Raw genomic sequence first — 23,514 nt, 5'->3', positions numbered from 1 at the left:
AAAACTCAATTGGCCAAAAAAAAATTATGACTGAATAGAAAAAATTGCAATAAATTTAAGACTGTTTTGATAATTTTCCTGTTGAATTTATTTAGCCGATGTTGCCTATCGAAATCATGACAAGACACGACTTTATTTGAATGTGTAATAATCTTGCCGCGGGGTCCATCGGCTTTGGTTGAATATGAAAAGATGAAACGCGTCCAACTTTCATATTACTCTGCACGTGATTCATAATGAAACGCACAGTGGAACGCGTAAGAGAGACTTACCGGACCATTGCCAAATGGAGGAGTTCGCACATGAGAATTAAAAAAGATGTACAGCAACATATTCCAACCCAAATTTGCTTGGCCTCCTTGCAGAAAGTACAAAAAGAGACATCCTGCCACGCTAAGCACGATTTCTTCGAGGTTAGCAAGTAACATTCCCCTTCAATTCTAGCTTTTTGCTAAATGAATAGGTTGGGGTCAAATCACTGACGACCAGCCTCTTTAAGAAAAGAGAAGAGGGTGTCGTTGGTGGGGATTATGGAAAACGACCAAAAGTAGCTAGAACATGACTTAAACTGCCTTTGCAGTCCATTTTCTCCACCTCGAGTTCTTTGGAGGCCCACTACAAAGGCCGAAAGGAGTTCTCTTTTTCTAAGGTTTTACCTAAAGAAGCATGACTTTCAAATAAACCCATCTTCATTTGCCCCCTTTGCAGTCGGGATATCCCTCTTATATCATCAATAACCGACTATAATTTCGTGTCGGATATTATTTTCTTATGGCGTGTACTCTGCTATGTTTTGGAAGAAGTAGGATGTTGTGCTTAGAAGTAAATCCTACTTACATTCCATCTAGAATGCCTATTGAATGTTGAAGTATAGTCGCATTTCCTTTTGCACAATGTGAAGAACAAACAATATGATTGAGGATAATGTCCACAACCCTCAGACAATTTTTATGTCTTGTGGTAGTTGTTATTGACAATTTCAACAAGTAAATTACACTTTTAAAGATAGGGCAGGCACATCTAAGAGATTGCTATGAAGCATTGTCACGTTGACAAGATCAAATACATCGGCTTCTCGACCTCAACTTCTAGCTTTTGGCCCCAAAGAGCTAGAGATATACAATGTAGAATGCACATTAGATCGTTTATACAAACTATAGATTTTTTTTTATGTAAAAATATTAACAGTCAAGTATAACTTTCATAAATTTTGACAGGAAAATCACCTTTGAAGTTCAAAGTTAAAATCTAGAAACTACCCTTAACAGTCAATCAAATCAGTTGATTTTTAAACGTCATGAATATCTTTTCATGCTCTTCTCTTAAAATCAATGTGGTGACACCTAACAATTGAATTGGACTATCATGTCTCAAAAGCTTCCAACAATATCTCCAATTTCATCATAGCTACCTAATTTGTGTTCAATTGACCCATTTATATAATATGATCTCTTAATCTTATCATAAGTATAGGATTTAATTTTAAAAAAATTAGCAAGACGATGCAGATGAGCGAGATCATAGAACCAATTAACAGCAAAACGTTTATCATACAGGTTGCGATGTCAAATAGGAAAATGTGCACGAGCCGCTCGCTTCTAAATAAGGACCGAATCCCATTTATTTAGCTGATGTCATGAAAAAATAAACACGAAAGAGGAAGGGGGATCTTAGCCATCACCAAGGTGGGGTCCAAAATCCGGAGAGCAAGAGAGATGGTTGGACAAGGCAGGCTGACCACGCCACCACCTTTGGGACCCACTGGATGTCATAATTTTAGTAATTTTCCATCCTCTTCAATCCTCGTTCGCCCAGTATGTGAACATAGAAGTGGTCAAGGAAATCCTCTCTTGTGCAGTGGGAAAAAATTACTATAAATAGGGAACCCACCAGACAGCCCAATGCACAAGACAAGCCAAGGCAAACAAGCAAGTGCATTATCTTCATTCTGTGAGAGAGAGAGAGAGAGAAACCAAAAGAGAAGCAAGGTTTCACTACAGCTTCTAGCGAGAAAAAATGGAGAGCTTCCCAGTGATCAACATTGAGAACCTGAATGGTGAGGAGAGAGCAATCACCATGGACAAGATCAAAGATGCCTGTGAGAACTGGGGCTTCTTTGAGGTACAAAACTCTCTCTCTCTCTCTCTCTCTCTCTCTCTCTCTCTCTCTCTCTCACTTATATTTATGCTTGATAAAGTGGGTCTAACATTTTGGATTGTCACGCCTTGGGAAATGACCAAATGAAGCTGGTGAATCATGGGATTCCACCAGAGCTAATGGACACGGTCGAGAGAATGACAAAGGGACACTACAAGAAGTGCATGGAGCAGAGGTTCAGAGAGCTGGTGGCGAGCAAGGGGCTCGAGTATGTCGAGACAGAGGTCCATGACTTGGACTGGGAAAGCACCTTCCACTTGAAGCACCTCCCCGTATCCAACATCTACCAAATCCCAGATCTCGATGATGACTACAGGTAACTGATGGTGAGAATTTATCAACATAGACGAAAAGCTGCATTCCACTCCGCATCTATCGATGGTGACCTTTCACCGTTTGATGTGCAGGAAAGTCATGAAGGAGTTTGCGGTGAAGTTGGAGAAGCTGGCGGAGGAGCTCATGGACCTGCTGTGTGAGAACCTGGGCTTGGAGAAAGGTTACTTGAAGAAGGCCTTCCACGGGTCCAAAGGGCCGAACTTCGGCACCAAGGTCAGCAACTACCCGCCGTGCCCGAAGCCGGACCTGATCAAGGGGCTCCGAGCCCACACTGATGCCGGCGGCATTGTCCTGCTCTTCCAGGACGACAAGGTCAGCGGCTTGCAGCTCCTCAAGGACAGCCAGTGGGTCGACGTCCCCCCAATGCGCCACTCCATCGTCGTCAACCTCGGCGACCAAATCGAGGTAACATATATTCTCGCACTGCTGCTTACGCAATATAGCGAAACCATCACCTTTTAATACAAGAATATCACGTTCGGCATTTGAAATTGAAAGATTGTTTCAAATCAAATACAGGTGATAACCAATGGGAAGTACAAGAGCGTGTTGCATAGGGTAGTGGCTCAGACCGATGGGAACAGGATGTCCATAGCTTCATTCTACAACCCGGGCAGCGACGCCATGATCCATCCAGCACCGGCACTCGTGGAGAGCAAGGCAGAGGAGGCCGGCGAAGCAGCTTATCCAAAGTTCGTATTCGAGGACTATATGAAACTGTATGCTGCTCTCAAGTTCCAAGCCAAAGAGCCAAGATTCCAAGCCATGAAAGCCATGGAGTCGAGCCCCAGCCTGGAGCCAATTGCAACCGCTTGATTTGGGGAATTCTTTGCAATTCTTTGCATGCAAAAGATGTCGTCATACCCACATACTCCTCTTGGGTTGGAAAGGACTGAATTTTTTTGTCGTGGAAGGAAATTTTTTCCTACGCCAAACTTGAGGAAAATTGTCGCGTTAGTATTTGACATGATACATGTTAAATTATTTATGAAATATTGCATGTTATAGCATGTGCAATTGATCTCTCCATTGGTTGGTTTTATAGTATCTAATAACTTAAAATATCATTCTAACCCAAACCAAATGAAGGCTTTGTTGATTATAAAGATGGCGAGCAGCTCAAAATAACTCAACAATGTGCTTGAGCAAAATATCAATAAAATAATTACAACAACCTCTTAATCTGGAAAAAAAAAACTTTATGAAATTAATGAAGCACCCAACTTTTGAACGTACGCATCTTGTTTAACATATTGTAGTATAAGTCGCCAAATTTGGTGGATTACAAGCCTACAATAAAAAATTTAGCTTAGATACCCCACTCAACCCATCCAAACTCACTCAATGATCAGGTTCACTTATGTCATATATCCAGGAACCAACCAATTCTTTGGTATTGGCTTCCATGTTAATTAGATTTGTGGACATGAACAACACAAAACAAGTGACGACTCTTGATCCATTAATTGGCCCAAAGTGAGACCACAGAGGAATTTTATGGGCCTAGATGCATATTAGATCAATTACCAAGCCTATGATGTTAAGGATGTCTGAATAATTCTACCCATCCTTCTTCATCATGTGTCATTTAAACAATTTCACTGTTATAGATAGATAATTTACCCCCTAAAGCTATCAGCTCGTGTCATAAGATTGTAGTGGCATTGGCTGTTTGTCAAATTTCAATATCATCATAAAAAAATATATCAATGATGCAATAATGAAAAATTTATTCAATATAAATTGAAACGTATCAAGTCATGTTAGTTTCTTTTCTCTCGTTAAATCTTGCAGTGATATCCTCCAATTGGCCTAAGAATCAAGACTACCTAAGCTTGGAGATACCCGAGTCTGTCATCAAACTTCGATGCTCATTTCCCTGGATTTGCTTCTAACACAATCTCTAAAACGTGCTTGTAAATTAGCAGGTTGGAAGGACCTCCACAGCATCTTGGACCGTCAAAATCATGCTGTCAGTTCCCCACTAGAGCAAAACAATATGAAAAAAAAAAAAAAAAATTTTGGGCCCCGGGGGGGTGGGGGTTGCGGTTGGTGAGGGCAACAGAATCAAGATGAACGTGTTCCCAAATTCCATCTCCATCTCCAATTAACTTGGATGTGAACGCAAATCGAATTTCTTGATTCGATCAAACGGGTCAATTCAAAGACAAGTTGGCCACGCATTGGTATGGGCAACTGACATCCACTACAAACCGTGATCGACCGGCTCATTGACCCAAAACTTATAATTATTATTTATCAAAAGTCTGCTTTTTTGTGGGGGAGGGGGGAGAGATGTGTGTTATAAATCAAAGTCATGTCAATTTGTTCTCACTCTTGATAAATTCGACCGTTGAATTTGCAAGTCTTGATTGGCTCTTTTTGGTCTCCACTGACCTCTTCGGTCTCTCCATCTACTCTGTCAATGCTCGTTTTCAAGATGGCCCATAAAATATTCTTTCCTATAATATGCGGGTTCATTTCTTCTTTGAGAATGTTGGCTCCCAATTTTTTTTTCATTAAGAGGCAAGAAGAAAGATCTCTCAAGGTGAAAAGGATAAGAAGAACAATCAAAGGTCCCAATGCTCGAATCCACGATTTTGCAAACTTGTTCAAAAGGGGCAAGGTTTTCTTCTCATACGGTTGAATTGGGAGGTATAGATTGATCTAATTAATGGCATTAAAAATAAAAGAAGAACTATGTTACGAATGGCTATATCAAGTAAGGTATATCTCAATTTACTAGAATTTCAATTTCGAGGGACTTCAAGGAGGAGAAAATATGCGACGTTCATAGCATATTTTAAAAATACATACATTTTGTTGCTATTTATAAGAACTTTAAGTCAATCGAGGTGTGATCACATTAGAATAGCTCATGCTCACGATGTTCACATACGTATCATGTCATTTTGAATCAAATCATGCGACAATTTTGCTTGACTTGCTCCTCTTAATTGCATATATCAAGAGAAAAATCGAACTTTGTTCAAAATGCTCACATGCTTTGCTCATAGCATCACGGGGCCCCACATTGAACTCTAATTAACCATTATGTTCTCGAAAATAATTTATACTTGAAAATAGTTTTTTCTAATTCTGTTCCATATATGAGTTTCCGAGTATTTGAAACCGTTGGTAATTATACAAATTTTCTATTTCTAGAGTTGAAATGTGTTTAGTATGACCTTTACATTTTTTTATGACTTAGAATTTCTTTTAATTTGTAAGTAATTTTATTATATTTTTTTTCTCTTCTTTTTCCAATTCTTCTTCTTCTTCTAGCTAGCACTGGCCTCGAGGGAGCCTCATCGGCCCAAGCCTTAGTGAGGTTGCTAGGTCTCATATGGTTAGTCATTGGCCATTACTGAGAAAAAAAAAAAGGAAAAAAAAAATTGCTTTATTCTTCAATTGTTCTCGGAAATGAAGAAGTAACTTTTTTTAACTTCTTGATTCTATTACCGAAAACAAAAGGATTAGCTGACGTTACCAAACGGATTTCTATTCTTTTTTTTTCAAGAAAAAAAGTAAAAAAATAAAAATAAAAATAGTCACTATTTGATCGGTTACCAAACAGAGCCCAAATTGTCTCATGAAACCTTTCAAATCCCATCATGAGTGGGCTTCGGTGGGCCTCCCACCCCTGTCGTTCTGTTCTTAGTAGAAGACTCGCGAGCTCGGGGTTTGACTGGAATTCCATGTAGCCTTTCGACGGTTTCAAGAATTTCTGTTAAGAAACCGCAAAGGAAAAAGGAATAAATAAAAAAAAAAAATCACGTGCAGTTTTCAAATCATGAGAATATGCTGCCCCTCCCGGCCCCATGAACCGTAAACGGCCCTCAATAGAAAAATAACTCGTCAAATTGCAAGACCAAGACCACTCGCACGGTCAAAGTTCTTCTATAGTACTATTAAATCATCAATTAAATTCCTAATCAAAACTCTTTTTCACATGGATGCAACCAACACGAGTTGTACCGACATTTTGCATGACACCTTCACCAATCGATTCAGCTAACGATCTTTTGAAGCAACTGGACCCTTTTTGTAATTTCATTATCTTCTCTTAATCTACGCATCATGAAGTATTTACTAGGGGTGTGCATGGTCTAGGCGGGCGGTTCCCGACCTAGAATCGGGAACCGCCCGCTAAGGACCGGTTCCGAAAAATTGGAACTGGGATCCACCCGTTTGTTGCATGTATCCACCCGAGAACCGGACCGTCGGTCCGGTCCGGTTCCCGGGTGGATCCATGGAACTGATCTTGACGCGAAATAATTTTGGTTTTCAACATAGAATGATTACGTGACATCAAAGCAAGTCAAAGAAAGAAAAATCAAATTTAAGTACGTGGAGATGCGGACTGCGGGAGAAGTAGACGCAACGAAATGGTGATAGGATTAGGAGCCGAAGACGAAGGGAGTGAGATGAGATCTAGGATTTCTTTTAGTAATTTTTTTTTTTAATATTAAAAAGGTTCCGGTCCAGTCCGGATGGGCGGGCGGGCGGATCCGCCCATGGAACCGGGAACCGGACCGGTACCCACCGGTTCCCATAAGTGGAACCGGGAACCGGACTGGTTCCCTCAAGAACCGCCAGTTCCGGGCGGTTCCGGTCCGGTTCCGGGCGGTTCCCAGATATTTTGCACACCGCTAGTATTTACATTGATATAAGTACACTTTAAATTATTCTTTTCAGTGCTTGTATTATTCTGGAGTAATCAACAGCATGTCGCTTTTAGCAAATTCAGGTCAATGACAAGGAAAGGTCTACTACCTCCCCACAAATGATTCGATTGCTTGTTGCCAAGAAAAATTTCCAAGCAGTTTAATGTAAAGCCACCTTGAATTTCATCCCTACGCATGCGTGCATTATGAGCTCATCATCACGAAGAGGACTGGTCCTAATTAGAGACGTGATTAAGTCATTGATGATGAATGAAGTCGAGTCTTGTATACATGAGCAAATTTTGAGATCCACTTTGATTAATTCCAAAAATCAGGATCGACATCCTCTCCATTCTGCTGAAGAAATCCTTTGAATGGAGAAATGAAATGATAGGATTGCAAGCCGTCTCAGGAAAAAAAATTCAGATATTACAAATGGAAATCTTGGGGAAAAAAATTGTGAACAGTTGATGCTACAGAAACAAGGTCGCTTATGTCATAAATTGTTTAGTTACCTAGGAGCTTACGGTGTGAGAATTGCGTGGTTCAAGTTGCTCTCGTCCTAAATCCTAATAATATGCATTTGATGCACAAGGTGGACCTGGTATAGAATAGACCTATTTGATTTGACAAGGAAAACCTTGGAAATTTCGTGACAGGTGCTGTAATGCCAAATTTCTATTTTTTGGGTCATAGAAAAATTTGACATCCACTTACATAGTCTATGAATACATCATAACTTAAATAGACTTAATAGGTAAGTCTAAAATGAGGGGCCAAAGTTAGTTTGCGTGGCGTATAACCTAAGCTATATTTAGCACGCGGACTACAAATGTTGTGTGTGCGCTACCCTTACAAAGATCAGTTTAGGAAGTTGGTTTGCTAAGCAATGTGTCAGAGTGGGTTTATCGAGCAGAGAGTGGGTACATATCGAGCAGATCATAGTCAAGAACAAATAATAGTTTAATATATTAGCTGAGACATAATATATCATTTGCTAGGTGTAGAATAGATTTTGTCAAATGACATCGACAAGTCGTTGTCTTGTTGGGACGATTGAAATAAGTTTTTCCCTAGTAGGATCGCAGTGCAACCTTCCATGATCAGATTAATCTTGCTAGTTTTCTTTTCGGCCATTAATGTCTTGCTAGTTTGTCATAGCAACTCTTCAAGCATAGACACTATTGATTTCTTTCATTTAAATGTCAGAACATTCCATTCAGAGAAAAAAGATGCTTTGAGTGTGTTTGAAGAAGATTTCATGATAATGAAAAATACATTACGAGAAATCATGTTTTTTCCCTTTTCAGATTAGGGAATTCATTTTCCTGATTTTGAATATGTATTTTTCTTTGACCGTAAATAATTTTCCGTTAATCGATCATTTTCAACAAACCAAATGTGGGAAAGTCTAGAAAAATAATTCGCGAAAAATTATTTCACTCAAATATTAATACACCCTGCTAGACTCTAAATTGATAAGCATTTCAATCTAGCCAAAATCATCACATAGTGATAAGACCCACATCAAAACCCTTATTTTTAAGTGTGTGTAGAAACAACAAAATGCCTTCAATAACAGTCGAATGAGCACACATTCACATGTTGGTGTTGATTTCAATTTTTGACAAAAAGAATGGGACACACAAGTTCATCAAGTGGTCTAACATGTGAACATGGCATCGCATGTGCCGTATATATCTTCGTGATCTATACACTTCCAAGAAAGGAACAGACGAAAGAAAAAGAAAGTGCATTTTATCCTTATCGAACCCTTTCCAATGCAACCCCACCATCCCTCTCTTTGGCCATTCCATTGCCTACATTCTTACTCTTATTATTTTCAATAATTTCCCGTTGTGATTTGTTTAGTGACCAAGTCATGCAGCTGTTGTCGACAAATCAAGAAGCAATACTGCACGATCGAGGCACTCGTGGAGAAAAGTAGGAAGGCAAAGGAACGTGTGAAAAGGTTAGAGGCAGTTACCAAAGGAGTAACTGTTCGACAGTTACCAAATTGCTCTATAAATATTGCGAGTCCTCCATCAAAAAGCCCCCCAACAACACATCAAATGTCTATACTTTATTTTTACTTTATCGCACTTTAGTTTTCATAGTTGTAGTTTCTCAATTCCCATCATTGACTAGATACCAACGACTATCTACACTCTAGTGCAGTGTCGTTGATTAAATTCTGATGTTATACCATAAGCTCAACGTTGCCCCTCCATTAGTTGGTTTTATAGTATCTAATAATTTAGAACATTGGAGGTACAGACACCTGGAGTGCCAAAACTTGACACGGAGGGACACTTAAGTGCCAAAAATTTCGAGAGAGACACTTAAGTACCAAAATCGAAGTAAAATGGATCACTTAAGTGTCAATCCAATCAAATTGCTGACGTGACAATTTTTCAGCGAGGTGAGTGCAAAACGGCATTGTTTTGCATGCTAACATGGCTAGAAAATGCAAAAACGACGTCATTTTTGTCTCTAATGTGGTAAATAATAAATATAAAAATTAAATTAAATTAAATTAAATTTATTTAAAATATTTTAAAAAATTAAAAATTAAAACTTAAAATTAAAAAAAGGGGGTGAAGGGAGGCAACAGAGGGCTGAGCCCTCATTGCTGCCGCCTCCCCGCCACCGCCGAGAAGCGTCGGCAACGGAGAGGGGAGGGTCGGCCGGCGTCATCGCCCCCGGCCAACCGGCGGCGAGGGCCTCGCAGCCCTCCCCGCCGTCGCCGGGAAGGGCCGGCGATCTGGGGGAGCGTCGGCCGGGGTCACCGAGCCCTAGCCAGGGGCCGGCGACGTCAGCCGACCAACGATGAGGGCCCACGAGCCCTCGCCCAAATCTGGGGCGAGGGTCACAACCCTCGCCTAGATCTAGTGAGGGTCGGCGGCCTTGGCCCAGCCGGGCAAGGGTCGACGGCCCTTGGCCCAGCCGGGCAAGGGTCGACGCCCTTGGCCCTTGGCCCGGTCGGGTAAAGGCCGCCAACCCTTGCCCCAAATCTGGCGAGGGCTCGCGAGCCCTCACCGCAAGTCGGCCAGGGCTGACAATTTGGGTGAGGGTTGCAGCCCTTGCTCAAATCTAGTGAGGGCTCACGAGCCCTCGCCACCGGTCGATTAGGCTCCCCCTCCGTCGCCAACCCTTCCCGACGGTGGCGGCGAGGGCTCAGCCCTCAACCGCCTCCCTTGCCCCCCCTCCATTTTTAAGTTCTTTAATTTTTTTAAAAATATTTTAAATAAATTTAGTTTTAAATTTAATTAAATTAACTTTTATATTAATTGTTCACCACGTAGAGACAAAACGACATCGTTTTTGCATTTTTTTAGCCACGTTAGCGTGCAAAACGACGCCGTTTTGCACTCACCTAGCCAGAAAATTGCCACATCAGCAATTTGGCCGGACTTTGGCCGAATTGATACTTAAGTAATCAATTTTGCTCCGATTTTAGCACTTTGGAAACTTTTGGCACTCAAGTGTCCCTCCGTGCCAAGTTTTAGCACTTGGGCTGTACTTTTGCCTAGAACATTGCTTTAACCCAATGAAGGCTTCTATTGATTACAAAGTCGTGAAATAACTCGGTAATGAGCAAAACATCGATAAAATAGCTACCTTAACCACTTAGTCAAAAGGAGAAAAAAAAACTCTTGACATTGATGAAGCACCCAACCTTTGAATGTATACATCTCGTTTAATATATCAAAGTATAAAATGTTAAATTTGGTGGATTTCGTGTAAAAACTATATGCGACATAACATATTAATGATGCATTTGCATTAGGGGGATTGTCAAAATAATCTTGTGATTAGAGATAACAACTGGGTGAGAGGTGAAGGCCATTCCCCCTTCCCCAAATCGGTTCAATCGACAAAATGAGCGGTATCAAGTGAGGAAAATCCCTTTCCGAACAATCCATCAAGGCCAACCCGAGTCCAACAATTTTATCTAGAAGTTGGATATCACGAACAAGCCTTCAAAATAAATTTTAGCCCGGATACCTCACTCTATCCGTCCAAACTCACTCATTGATCAGGTCTAATTATGTCATGATCCAGGAACTAGCCAACTCTTTGGTATTGGCTTCCATGTTAATTAGATTTGTAGACATGAACAAGATAGATCAAGTGATGACTCTTCTGTTGATTAGCCCCAAGTGAGACTACAGAGAAACTTTATGGGCCTAGAAGGGTATTGAGTCAATTGTCAAGCCCATGATGTTTTAAGGATGCTCGAATAATTCCACCGATTTCTCTTTATCATCACATGTATCTGAACAATTTTACTACTACTAATGAATAATTTTCTCCATAGAGCTATCAACTTGTGTTGTAGCATTATAGTCGCATTGGCTTTCATGAAATTTCCAAATCGTGGCTATAAATATATTAATGTCGGGAATGAAAAATCCATTCAAAAATAAGATGAAACATATCAAGTCATGTTAGTTTCCTTCTCCATCGTTAAATCTTACAACGTTGTCCTCCAATTGGCCTAAGAATTGATGCTTCTTAAGCTCATCGCTCTCCAGTTACGAGTTAAGCCAAGATGCCTGAGCCTATCATCAAACTTATCATCAAACTTTGGTGCTCATTTTCAGTGGACTGCCAATAGAAAAAGATCCATTTTGCATTAAATCTAAGGGATTCCTTGGTTTAGGCCGCTTCCAACACAATCTCTAAGACGTGCTTTGTAATTTAGCAACTTCCAAGGACCTCGACCGCATCATGGCCCATCATGCTGTCAATTCCCCCACAAGACCAAAACAAAAGGGGACAAAATCAAGAGGAACTCGTTCCAAAATTCCATCTCCATCTCCAATTGATTTGGTTGTGAACGCAAATCGGATTCGTTGATTCGATCAAACGGGTGGAAGACATTGAATTGTAAGTCCTGATTGGCTCTTTCTAGTCTCCACTAACCTCTTTAGTCTCTCCAACTGCTCATTTCCCAGATGGTCCATAAAGATGTTCTTTCCTAGAATTTGCCGGTTCATGTTTTCTCTGAGAATGTCAGCTCCCATTTTTCCATCTAGAGGCAACGAGAAGGATCTCATATGGGTATAAAGAATAAGAAGAACAATCAAGGTCATCATGCTCGAATTCGCGACTACACAAGCTTGTTTCACAGAGTGGGTGACTCAGATTAATCCAATTAAAAAGTCTTGAAAATAAGCTATGATGAAAACAAACCTTTGTTGCTATTGAATGTATCAAGTAAGATATATCTCCATTTACTAGAATTTTTCACTCAAATTTTAATACTAATATGCACAACATTCATAGCAGATTTTGAGAAAACATAAAAATCTTCGCTACTTATTAGAAGAACTTCTAATTGATCAAGGTCAGACCACATTAGAATATCTCATGCACACGATATTCATATATGTAATGTGTCATCTTTAATCGAATCTCCTTAATTTTCCTTCTACTCATCTTAGCAGGTTAAAGTACACCGCAAGTATCAAAACTTGGCATGGGTAGACACTCAAATGCCAAAAGGTACAAATAAGTGTCATTTAATTGTGTGTAGAAACAACAAAGTGCCTTCAATAACAGTCGAACGAGCACCCATTCGCATGTTGGTGTCGATTTCAATTTTTGGCGGACACAGAATGGGACACACAAGTTCATCAAGTGGTCTAACATGTGAACATGGCATCGCATGTCCTGTATACATCTACGTGCATCTATACACTTCCAAGAAAAGAACAGACGAGAGAAAAAGAAAGTGCATTTTATCCTTATCGAACCCTTTTCCAACGCAACCCCACCATCCCACTCTCTCTCGCCATTGCATAACCGACATTCTCTCTCTACTTCTTTTCAGTACTTTCCCGTTGCAATTATCATCTTGAATATTTGGGAATTGTTTGGTTTCACCATTCATCACTTGCGTGGAATTACGGGAAACTTATCCATGCCGGCAGTGAAATACTGCTGCTTTATACGTTTCGATGAGTGCGGGATGTCCAATTTGGGGAAAATGATAAAAATAGTCTTTTACTTATTGTAATTTTTCTAATTCAATCCTTCTTTTTTTTTTTTGCTAATTCAATTTTAAACATTTTGCATCATGTAAATCTAATCAATCCGATTAATTTTGACTAGCTAGCACTGATATGGATGCTAGCTAGCGCTGACCATCCGAGATTGACATGGACGCCAATGTGTCAATTTTTTTTTTCTTATTTTCTTCCTAGACAGTTGCCAGACCAACCAAAGGCTACGACCATCGAGTTCAACCTCGCCAAGCACTAAGGAGGCTCGCCCTCACCCAAATCTGGTGAGGGCAAGCCTCACAATGGCTGGGCGAGCACAACGTTAGATAGTGTGGTGACAACAAGGGCGAGGCTAAACCTCGCAAGCAACAACAAGGCCTCATCAGGGGTGGTCAAGGCTCGCCTCACTAGTTCTAGTGAGGGCAAGCCTCCTGAGTGGCTGACAAGGTCTAGAGGAAGAAGGAAAGAAAAAAAAATTAAAGAATTGACACATCAACATTAGTTGGATGGTGTCCACATTAACACAAATTAGCTAAAATTGATCGGATGGACTAAATTGACACAAATATAAAAGGTTTAAGACTCAATTGGCCAAAAATAAATAAATAAATGACTGAATAGGAAAAATTGCAATAAGTTTAAGATTATTTTGATAATTTTCCTATCAAATTTATTTAGCTGATATTGCCTATCGAAATCATGACAAGACACGACGTTATTTGAATGTGTAATAATCCTGCCACGGGGGTCATCGGCTTTGGTTAAATATGAAAATATGAAACGCGTCCAATTTTCACATTACTCTGCACGTGATTCACAATGTTAAGACGCACAGTGGAACGCGTAAGGGAGACTTATCGGACCATTGCCAAATGGAGGAGTTCGCACATGACAATTAAAAAGATGTCCAGCAACATATTCCAACCCAAATTTGCTTGGCCACCTTGCAGAAAGGACAAAAAGAGACATCGTGCCACGCAAAACACGATTGCTTCGAGGTTTGCAAGTAACATTCCCCTTCAATTCTAGCTTTTTGCTAAATGAATAGGTTGGGGTCAAATCACTGACGACCAGCCTCTCCAAGAAAAGAGAAGAGGGGGTCGTTGGTGGGGATTAGGAAAACGACCAAAAGTAGCCGGAACATGACTTAAACTGCCTTTGCAGTCCATTTCTCCACTGCTTTTCTACTCATGCAGCGTAACTTTAGCAAAGAATATTATTCCCACTTCGAGTTCTTTGGAGCCGACTACAAAGACCAAAGAGATTTCTCCTCTCTTTTTTCTATGATTTTACCTAAAGAAGCATGACTTTCAAACAAACCCATCATCATTTGCCCCCTTTGCTGTCAGGATATCCCTCTTATATCATCAATAACCGACTATAATTCCGTGTCGGGTATTGTTTTCTTATGGCGTGTACTCTGCTATGTTTTGGAAGAAGTAGGTTGTTGTGCTTAGAAGCAAATCCCGCTCGCATTCCATCTAAAATGCCTATTGAATGTTGAAGGATAGTCACATTTTACACTATGTGAAGAACAAACAATATGATTAAGTTAAGGATAGTGCCTACAACCCTCAGACAATTTCCACGTCTTGTGGTAGCTGTTAACGACATTTTCAACAAGTAAATAACACTTTTAATTTAGGGTAGGCACATCTAAGAGATTGCTATGAAACATTGTCAGATCAAATACATCGGCTTCTTGACCTCAACTTCTAGCTTTTGGCCCCAAAGAGCTAGAGATATAAAATGTAGAATGCACATTAGATCGTTTACAAAAACTATAGATTTTTTCATGTAAAAATATTCACAGTCAAGCATAACTTTCATAAATTCTGACAAGAAAATTACCTTTGAAATTCAAAGTTAAAATCTAGAAACTACCCTCAACAATCAATCAAATCAGTTTACTTTTAAATGTCATGAATATCTTTTTATATTCTTCTCTTAAAATCAATGTGGTGACAACTAACAATTGAATTGGATTATCATGTCTTAAAAGCATCCAATAATATCTCCGATTTCATCATAGCTACCTAACTTTTGTTCAATTGACCCATTTATATAATCTCTCTTAATCTTATCTAGCAAGACGATGCGGATGAGCAAGATCATATGTGGACCATCTAGCCACGGAACCAATTAACAGCAAAACGTTTATCATACAGATTGTGATGTCAAATAGGAAAATGTGCACGAGCCACTCGCTTCTAAATAAGGACCGAATCCCATTTATTTAGCTGATGTCATGAAACAAATAAACGCGAAAAAGGAAAAGGTATCTTAGCCACCACCAAGGTGGGGTCCAAAATCCGGAGAGCAAGAGAAATGGTTGGACAAGGCAGGCTGACCAAAGCCACCACCTTTGGGACCCACTGGATTTCTTAATTTTAGTAATTTTCCATCCTCTTCAATCCTCGTTCGCCCAGCACGTGAGCATAGAAGTGGTAAAGGAAATCCTCTCTTGTGCAGTAGGAAAAAACTACTATAAATAGGGAACCCACCAGACAGCCCAATGCACAAGACAAGCCAAGGCAAACAAGCAAGTGCGTTATCTTCATTCTGTGCGAGAGAGAAGAGAGAGAGAGCAACCAAAAGAGAAGCAAGGTTTCACTTCAGCTTCTAGAGAGAAAATGGAGAACTTCCCAGTGATTAACATGGAGAACCTGAATGGTGAGCAGAGAGCAATCACCATGGACAAGATCAAAGATGCCTGTGAGAACTGGGGCTTCTTTGAGGTACAAAACTCTCTCTCTCTCTCTCTCTCTCTCTCTCTCTCTCTCTCTCTCTCTCTCTCACTTATATTTATGCTTGATAAAGTGGGTCTAACATTTTGGATTGTGATGCCTTGGGAAATGACCAAATGAAGCTGGTGAATCATGGGATTCCACCAGAGCTGATGGACACGGTCGAGAGAATGACAAAGGGACACTACAAGAAGTGCATGGAGCAGAGGTTCAAAGAGTTGGTGGCGAGCAAGGGCCTCGAGTATGTCGAGACAGAGGTCCATGACTTGGACTGGGAAAGCACCTTCCACTTGAAGCACCTCCCCGTATCCAACATCTCCCAAATCCCAGATCTCGATGATGACTACAGGTAACTGATGACGATAATTTATCAATTTAGATGAAAAGCTGCATTCCACTCCGCATCTATCGATGACGACCTTTCACCATTTGATGTGCAGGAAAGTCATGAAGGAGTTTGCAGTGAACTTGGAGAAGCTGGCGGAGGAGCTCATGGACCTGCTGTGTGAGAACCTAGGCCTGGAGAAAGGCTACTTGAAGAAGGCCTTCCACGGGTCCAACGGACCGAACTTCGGCACCAAGGTCAGCAACTACCCGCCGTGCCCAAAGCCCGACCTGATCAAGGGGCTCCGGGCCCACACTGATGCCGGCGGCATTGTCCTGCTCTTCCAGGATGACAAGGTCAGCGGCTTGCAGCTCCTCAAGGACGGCCAGTGGGTCGACGTCCCCCCGATGCACCACTCTATCGTTGTCAACCTCGGAGACCAAATTGAGGTAACATACATAATCGCGCTGCTGCTTACACAATATAACAAAACCATCACCCTTTAATACAAGAATATCCCATTCGGCATTTGAAATTGAAAGATTGTTTCAAATCAATAACAGGTGATAACCAATGGCAAGTACAAGAGTGTGTTGCATAGGGTGGTGGCTCAAACCGATGGGAATAGGATGTCCATAGCTTCATTCTACAACCCGGGCAGCGACGCAGTGATCTATCCGGCACCGGCCCTTGTGGAGAGCAAGGCAGAGGAGGCCGGCGAAGCAGCTTATCCGGAGTTCGTGTTTGAGGACTACATGAAATTGTATGCTGCTCTCAAGTTCCAAGCCAAAGAGCCAAGGTTCCAAGCCATGAAAGCTATGGAGTCGAGCCCCAATTTGGAGTCAATTGCAACCGCTTGATATGGGAAATTTGGGGATTTCTTCTTCAATAAGGTTGCAATTCTTTGATTTCAATGCAAATATATGGGAGTCCTCTTTGGTAAGAAAGGACTCTGAATTTTTCGATGGTTGGAAAGAATATTTTTCCTTTGACAAGCTTGAGAGAAAATTATTGAACGGTCACCCTATGTGTCGCGTTAGCAATTATAATGTTATGTGTAAGATTATTTATGAAATGTTGAATGTTATGGCATGTGGAAATGATCCCTCCATTAGTTGGTTTTATACTATCTAATAACTTAAACCATTGTTTTAACCCAATGAAGGCTTCTATTGATTATAAGGATGGTGAGCATCGCGAAATAACTCGTTAATGAGCAAAATGTCGATAAAACAGCTACTAACTCAACAGCTTCATCAAATGGAAAAAAAGAACTCTCAAAATTTATGAAGCACCCAACTTTTGAATGTATGCATCTCATATAACATATTAGAGTATCAATCATTAAATTCGGTGGATTTCATGTCAAAACTCTATGAGACATGACATATTAATGATGCATTTGCATTAGGGGGATTGTTAGAATAATCTCATGATTATAGGTAACAATTGGGTGATAGGTGAAGGCCATTCCCCCCTCCCCAAATCGATTCAAAAGACAAAATGATCGGTATCAGGAGAGGAAAATCCTTTCCAAGCGGTAAATCAAGGCCAACCCAAGTCCGACCAATTTTATCTAGAAATTGGATTCACGAACGAGCCTACAAAAGAAATTTAGCCCAGATACCCCACTCTACCCATCCAAACTTGATCATGATCCATGAACTGGCCAACTCTTTGGTATAGGCTTCCATGTTACTTAGATTTGTAAACGTGAACGAGACAGATCAAGTGACGACTCATCGTCTATTGATTGACCCAAAGTGAGACCACAAAGGAATTTTTGGGCCTGGAAGCGTATTGAGTCAATTGTCAAGCCCATGTTGTTCTAGGGATGCTTGAATAATTCCACCAATCCCTCTTTATCATCACCTGTCATATGAACAATTTTACTACTACCGATGAATAATTTTCTCCTTAAAGCTGTCAACTTGTTTTGTAACATCATAGTCACATCGGCTACTCATGAAATTTCCATATCGTGGCCATAAATATATTAATTTCATGAGAATGAAAAATCCATTTAAAATAAGGTGAAACGTGTCAAGTCATATCAGTTTTTTTCCCCATCGTTGAATCATATAACATTGCCCTCCAATTGGCCTGAAAATTGATGCTTCTTATGCTCGTCGCTCTCTTTTTACGAGCTAAACCAAGATGCCTGAGCCTATCATCAAACTTTGGTGCTCATTTTCCACGGACTTACGATAGGAAAAGATCCATTTTGCATCATATCTAACGAATTCTTTGCTTTGGGCCGCTTCCAACACAATCTCTAAGACGCGCTTTGTAATTTAGCAGTTTGGAATGACCTTGATAGCATCGTGGATCGTCAAATCATGCTGTCAGTTCCCCCACAAGACCAAAACAAAATGGGGAAACAAAAGGGGACAAAATCAAGATGAGCTTGTTCCAAAATTCCATCTCCATCTCCACTTAATTTGGTTGTGAACGCAAATTGGATTCATTGATTCGACCAAACGGGTCAAAGACATTGAATTGTAAGTCCTAATTGGCTCTTTCTGGTCTCCACTAGCCTGTCTCTCCATCTGCTCATTTCCAAGATGGCCCATAAATATGTCCTTTCCTAGAATTTGTTGGTTCATGTTTTTTCAAGAATGTTAGATCCCAATTTTCCATATAGAGACAAGAAGAATGATCTCGTAAGGGTAGAAAGAATAAGAAGAACAATCAAGGTCGTCATGCTCAAATTCACGACTACACAAGCTTGTTTCATGGAGAATTGGTTCTGTTCTTAAAAGGTCGAAATGGGTGACTTAGATTAATCCAGTTAAAAAGTCTTGAAAATAAGCTATGATGAAAACGAAGCTCTATTGCTATTGAATGTATCTAAGTAAGATATGTCTCCATTTACTATAATTTTTCACTGGAATTTTAATCTTAAAATGCTTAACATGCGTAGCAGATTTTGAGAAAACATAAATATCGTTGCTACTTATGAGAAGAACTTCTAGTTTATCAAGGTCAAACCACATTATAATATCTCATGCACACGATATTCATGTATGTAACGTGTCATCTTTAATTGAATCTCCTTGATTTTCCTTCTACTCATCTTAGCAAGTTAAAGTACACCACAAGTGTTAAAACTTGACATGGATGAATACTTAAGTATCAAAAGTTTCAAAAGATACATTTAAGTGCCATTTAAAAAAAAAAATTGCGACACTTATGACTCGAATGATAACTATTTTAGCTGAAAATTGATTTTTGGAAGAGAAATAGATTTTTTTATTTCAATTCTTGGATGAGTTTCTAAGTAAAAATACATGTTTGATAACAATACAAAATTTCTATTCTCGGAATAGAAAATTCGTTTGATAACAACACAAAATTTCTTCCTCCCAAGCGGTGACAGATAGCAGCCAGCAACCGGCGGATGGCAAGCATGCAACGGTAGCGACAGTGGGCCAACGGTGGCAGCAACAAATGGTGAGTGGGCAGGCAAGTGGGCGGGCGGTGGCGATGGATGGACAGTTGGCTCGTAGTGAGGATGAACGATGAAAAGAGTTTTTATTTTTTTTTTTGGTGACCCGGGAACTACCGTACAGCCGGCAGCCGGCGGCGTAAACCCGGGGCGAACTGAGCCACCACCACAAGCCCAGCCGCGGGTGAATCGCGCAATGAGGACATGGGGTTTGAAACCCTCCCCCGAGATGGGGAGTAAAGTTCTAGCCATCGCAACCACCACGGGCGGTGGTGTTTTTATTTATCATTTATGTTCTAGAAATAGAGAAATAAAAAAAAAAGTTCTGATTTTTATTCCAAAGCTATCTCTGGAGTAAAAATCTATTCGATAAATAGAAAAATAAAAAAAATTACCAAACAGATTTTTATTCCAAAAATAAGTCTGAACAGAAAAATAGTTTTTGAATAGAAATAGAATGATTATCATGCGCATCCTTAAATGTCAACTCCGGTGAGAGTAGCTGGAAATCTGACGTGATTTATTATAAGAATCAATGTGGTCTACGTGGCTCATTGGAGTTGTCTACTTAGCAATCAATGTACAAAATGATTTCGTTTCCCAGAAAATTTCTTGATGAATGCTGCCCCTTCCCTTTTTTTAATTTAGATTTTTAAATTTAATTTAATTAATATTTATATTAAAAATCAATTTTTGGGGGCAAAATGACATTGTTTTGGGACAAGCTAGCCATGTGGATAATTTTATTAAAAAAATTGCCACCTCAGCAAAAAAAAAAAAATGCTGCAAAATTTTCACCGTTGGCGCTTCAGTGTCCATTTCTTCTCTGATTTTAGCACTTAAGGTTGTGTTTGACGGTTGAGAAAAAATTTAGGATAGGTTAAAATTTATCATATTATGTGCTTAGTGCCTACAAGTTGGATATGAAAGGGATATATGCATGACAAAATTATCCCACATCGGAGATGAAATAAAGGTGGATGAGATTTCTAATATCTATAATAAGCAAGTTTTTTTCTCAAATAACAAATCTCTTAAATTCAAAATTTTAAAATTATATTCCAATATAAATACTATTTGAATTATAATATAAGAAATTAAAAATAAAAATAAAAAAATTATTTTTTAAATGTAATATAATTTTATTTATATACTCGAATTCAATTCAATCTTATAATAAAAATTCAATATATAAATATTAATTTATTACATATTTTATGTGTTTTAATATTTTAGGTATATTAGTACAATTTTCTATTTAATAAATTTTATCAAAGAATGATGGAAGGAAGAAAAAAAAAAAAGAAATTGATTAAAAAAGAGATGAAAATAAAATAAAAAAGTAAATAAAAATAAAGTAGATAAGAATGTTGCGAGAGATTTTTACCATCTCCATTTGTAAAATTTGTGATTCATTTACATTGATATGTCATTTATACCAAATAATAAATGACATAATTGTGATTGTACAATAGATAGGATATAACAAAATCTCATAAATATTATATCATATCCTATCCATTTCTATCATGATTAGAAATTCAAATGACTAAATGTAACTTTAATGTACCCTTTAGATATTTTGACAATTAAGTATCAACCCGTTTCAAGTTTTGACACTTAGGATGCCAGTACTCCATCTTAGCTCCTCCTAATTGCATAGATCAAGAGAAAAATTAAACTTTGCTAAAAATACTCACATGCTTTGCTCATTGCATCACGGGCCACCACCATTGAACTCTAAATCACCGACCAAAAAAAAAAAAAAAAAAACCCTAAATCATCTCTTAAACTTTTCAAATCCCATGTTGACTAGACTTCGGCTGGGGCTCCGTCGCCTTCCCTGTTTTGTTCTTCGTAGAAGACTCGCGAGTTCGGGGTTTGACTGAAATTCCATTGGTCGTCAACATCTTTGGTTTCTCTTTGCGAGCCCCATTGTTCATGGGCCGCAAGCTTTGGACGGTTTCAAGAAACCACAAGAGATAGGAAAAAGGAAAATCACGTGTTTTTTCCAAATCGTGAGAATATGCTGCCTCACAGCCCCATGCATGAACCGTAAACGATCCCTCAATAGACAAAAAAAAAACTCGTCAAGTTGCAAGACCAACACCTCTCCCTCACGGTCAAATTTCTATAGTAATACTATTAAATCATCAACTAGACTCATAATCAAACTTATTTTTCACAAGGATACAACTGATACAAGTTGTAGCAGTCTTTAATATAACTCCTACACCAATCAATTCAACCAACAATCTTCTGACATAATTGGACCGATTGTTTTGTAATTTCATCATCTTTTGTTGATATACACATTGGTAAGTACATTATAGATCATTCTTTTTAGTTCTTCTAATCTTTTGGAGTAATCAAGAGCGTGTCACTCTTACCAAATTGAGGTCAATGACAAGGAAAGGTCTACTTTGCCCCCTACAAATGATTCAAACACATGTTGACAAGAGAATTTTTCCTAGAATTTAATGTAGAGCCTCCTTGAATTTTGTCCCTATGCATGCTTGCATTGTAGGAATGATCCTAGTTAGGGGCGAGATTAAGTTGTTAATGATAAATAAAGTCGAGCCTTGTATACATGAGAAAATTTTGAAATCCACTTTGATTAATTCAAAAAATCAAAATTGGCATGCTCCCCATTCTACTGAAGAAATCCTTTTGAATGGAGAGACAACTCAAGATGATAAAATTGCAAGCCGCCTTCTAAAAAAAATTCAAGGTTGCTTACTTCATAAATTATTTATTTACCTAGGAGCTTATGACCTAAGAATTGCATGGTTCGAGTTGCCCTCATCCTAAATCCCAATAACATGCATGTGATGCATTAGTTGGATCTTGTCTAGAATAGACCTGTTTGATTTGGTAAGGGAAATCCTGGAAATTTTGTCATAGGTGCCCTAAGACCAAACTTCTCTTTTTTGAGTCGTAGAAAAGTTTGACATACATATACATAGTCTACGAATACATCATAACTTAAATAGACTTAATAGGTTAGTCTAAAATTAGGGACAGAAGTTAGTCCACGTCTCATATCCTAATCTATATTTACCATGTCGACTACAAATGTTGCGTGTGCTCTACGCTTACAAGGACTGGTTTAGATTGTTGTTTGCTAAGAAATGTGTCCGAGAGGATTTATATCGAGCGAATCATATTCAAGAACCAATAACAATTTAGCATATTACTAGTTTAGCTACATTCTCAATACACATGATCATTTTTCATTTAATACACTAGTTGATACATAATATATCATTTGGGAGAAAATTGTCTAAAAACTGCTAAATTATTATACTTTTACATATTCAGTCATAACCCTTTTAAGTACACCAATTGATAAGCATTTCAATCTAACTAAAATCATCACATAGAGATAAGACCGACATCAAAACCCTGATTTTTAATTGTGTGTAGAAACAACGAAGTGCCTTCAATAACAGTCAAACGAGTACGCATTCGCATGTTGGTGTCGATTTCAATTTTTTGGCAGACAAGGAATGGGACACGCAAGTTCATCAAGTGGTCTAACGCATGAACATGGCATCGCATTTGCCGTATACATCTACGTGCATCTATACATTTCCAAGAAAAGAACAGACGGAAGAAAAAGAAAGTGCATTTTATCCTTATCGAACCCTTTTTCCAACGCAACCCCACCATCCCACTCTCTCTCGCCATTTCATAACCGGCATTCTCTCTCTAATTATTTTCAGTGCTTTCCCGTTGTAATTATCATCTTGAATATTTGGGAATTGTTTGGTTTCACCATTCATTACATGCATGGAATTACGTGAAACTTATCCATGCCGGC

At 39.2% G+C, this 23,514-nt stretch overlaps 2 protein-coding genes across 2 annotated transcripts; both read left to right on the top strand.

Moving 5' to 3' along the window:
- Positions 1–1,755: 1,755 nt before the first annotated feature.
- LOC104424714 (1-aminocyclopropane-1-carboxylate oxidase 1) lies at positions 1,756–3,395 on the top strand. The gene is made up of 4 exons (XM_010037203.3): positions 1,756–2,121; positions 2,247–2,473; positions 2,565–2,898; positions 3,013–3,395. Exons 1-4 carry the CDS (start codon positions 2,017–2,019, stop codon positions 3,307–3,309), a joined length of 963 nt encoding a protein of 320 aa, XP_010035505.2. The 5' UTR covers positions 1,756–2,016; the 3' UTR covers positions 3,310–3,395.
- A 12,309-nt stretch (positions 3,396–15,704) lies between these two features.
- LOC104424718 (1-aminocyclopropane-1-carboxylate oxidase 1) lies at positions 15,705–17,325 on the top strand. The gene is made up of 4 exons (XM_010037208.3): positions 15,705–15,909; positions 16,041–16,267; positions 16,359–16,692; positions 16,807–17,325. The coding sequence occupies exons 1-4, from the start codon at positions 15,805–15,807 to the stop codon at positions 17,101–17,103; spliced, it is 963 nt and encodes a 320-aa protein (XP_010035510.2). The 5' UTR covers positions 15,705–15,804; the 3' UTR covers positions 17,104–17,325.
- Positions 17,326–23,514: the final 6,189 nt, after the last annotated feature.

This window comes from Eucalyptus grandis, chromosome 11, assembly GCF_016545825.1.
Source record: "Eucalyptus grandis isolate ANBG69807.140 chromosome 11, ASM1654582v1, whole genome shotgun sequence".
NCBI lineage: Eukaryota > Viridiplantae > Streptophyta > Magnoliopsida > Myrtales > Myrtaceae > Eucalyptus > Eucalyptus grandis.
Note: the sequence above shows the minus strand (reverse complement) of the source record. Positions and strands in the feature narration are given on the sequence as shown.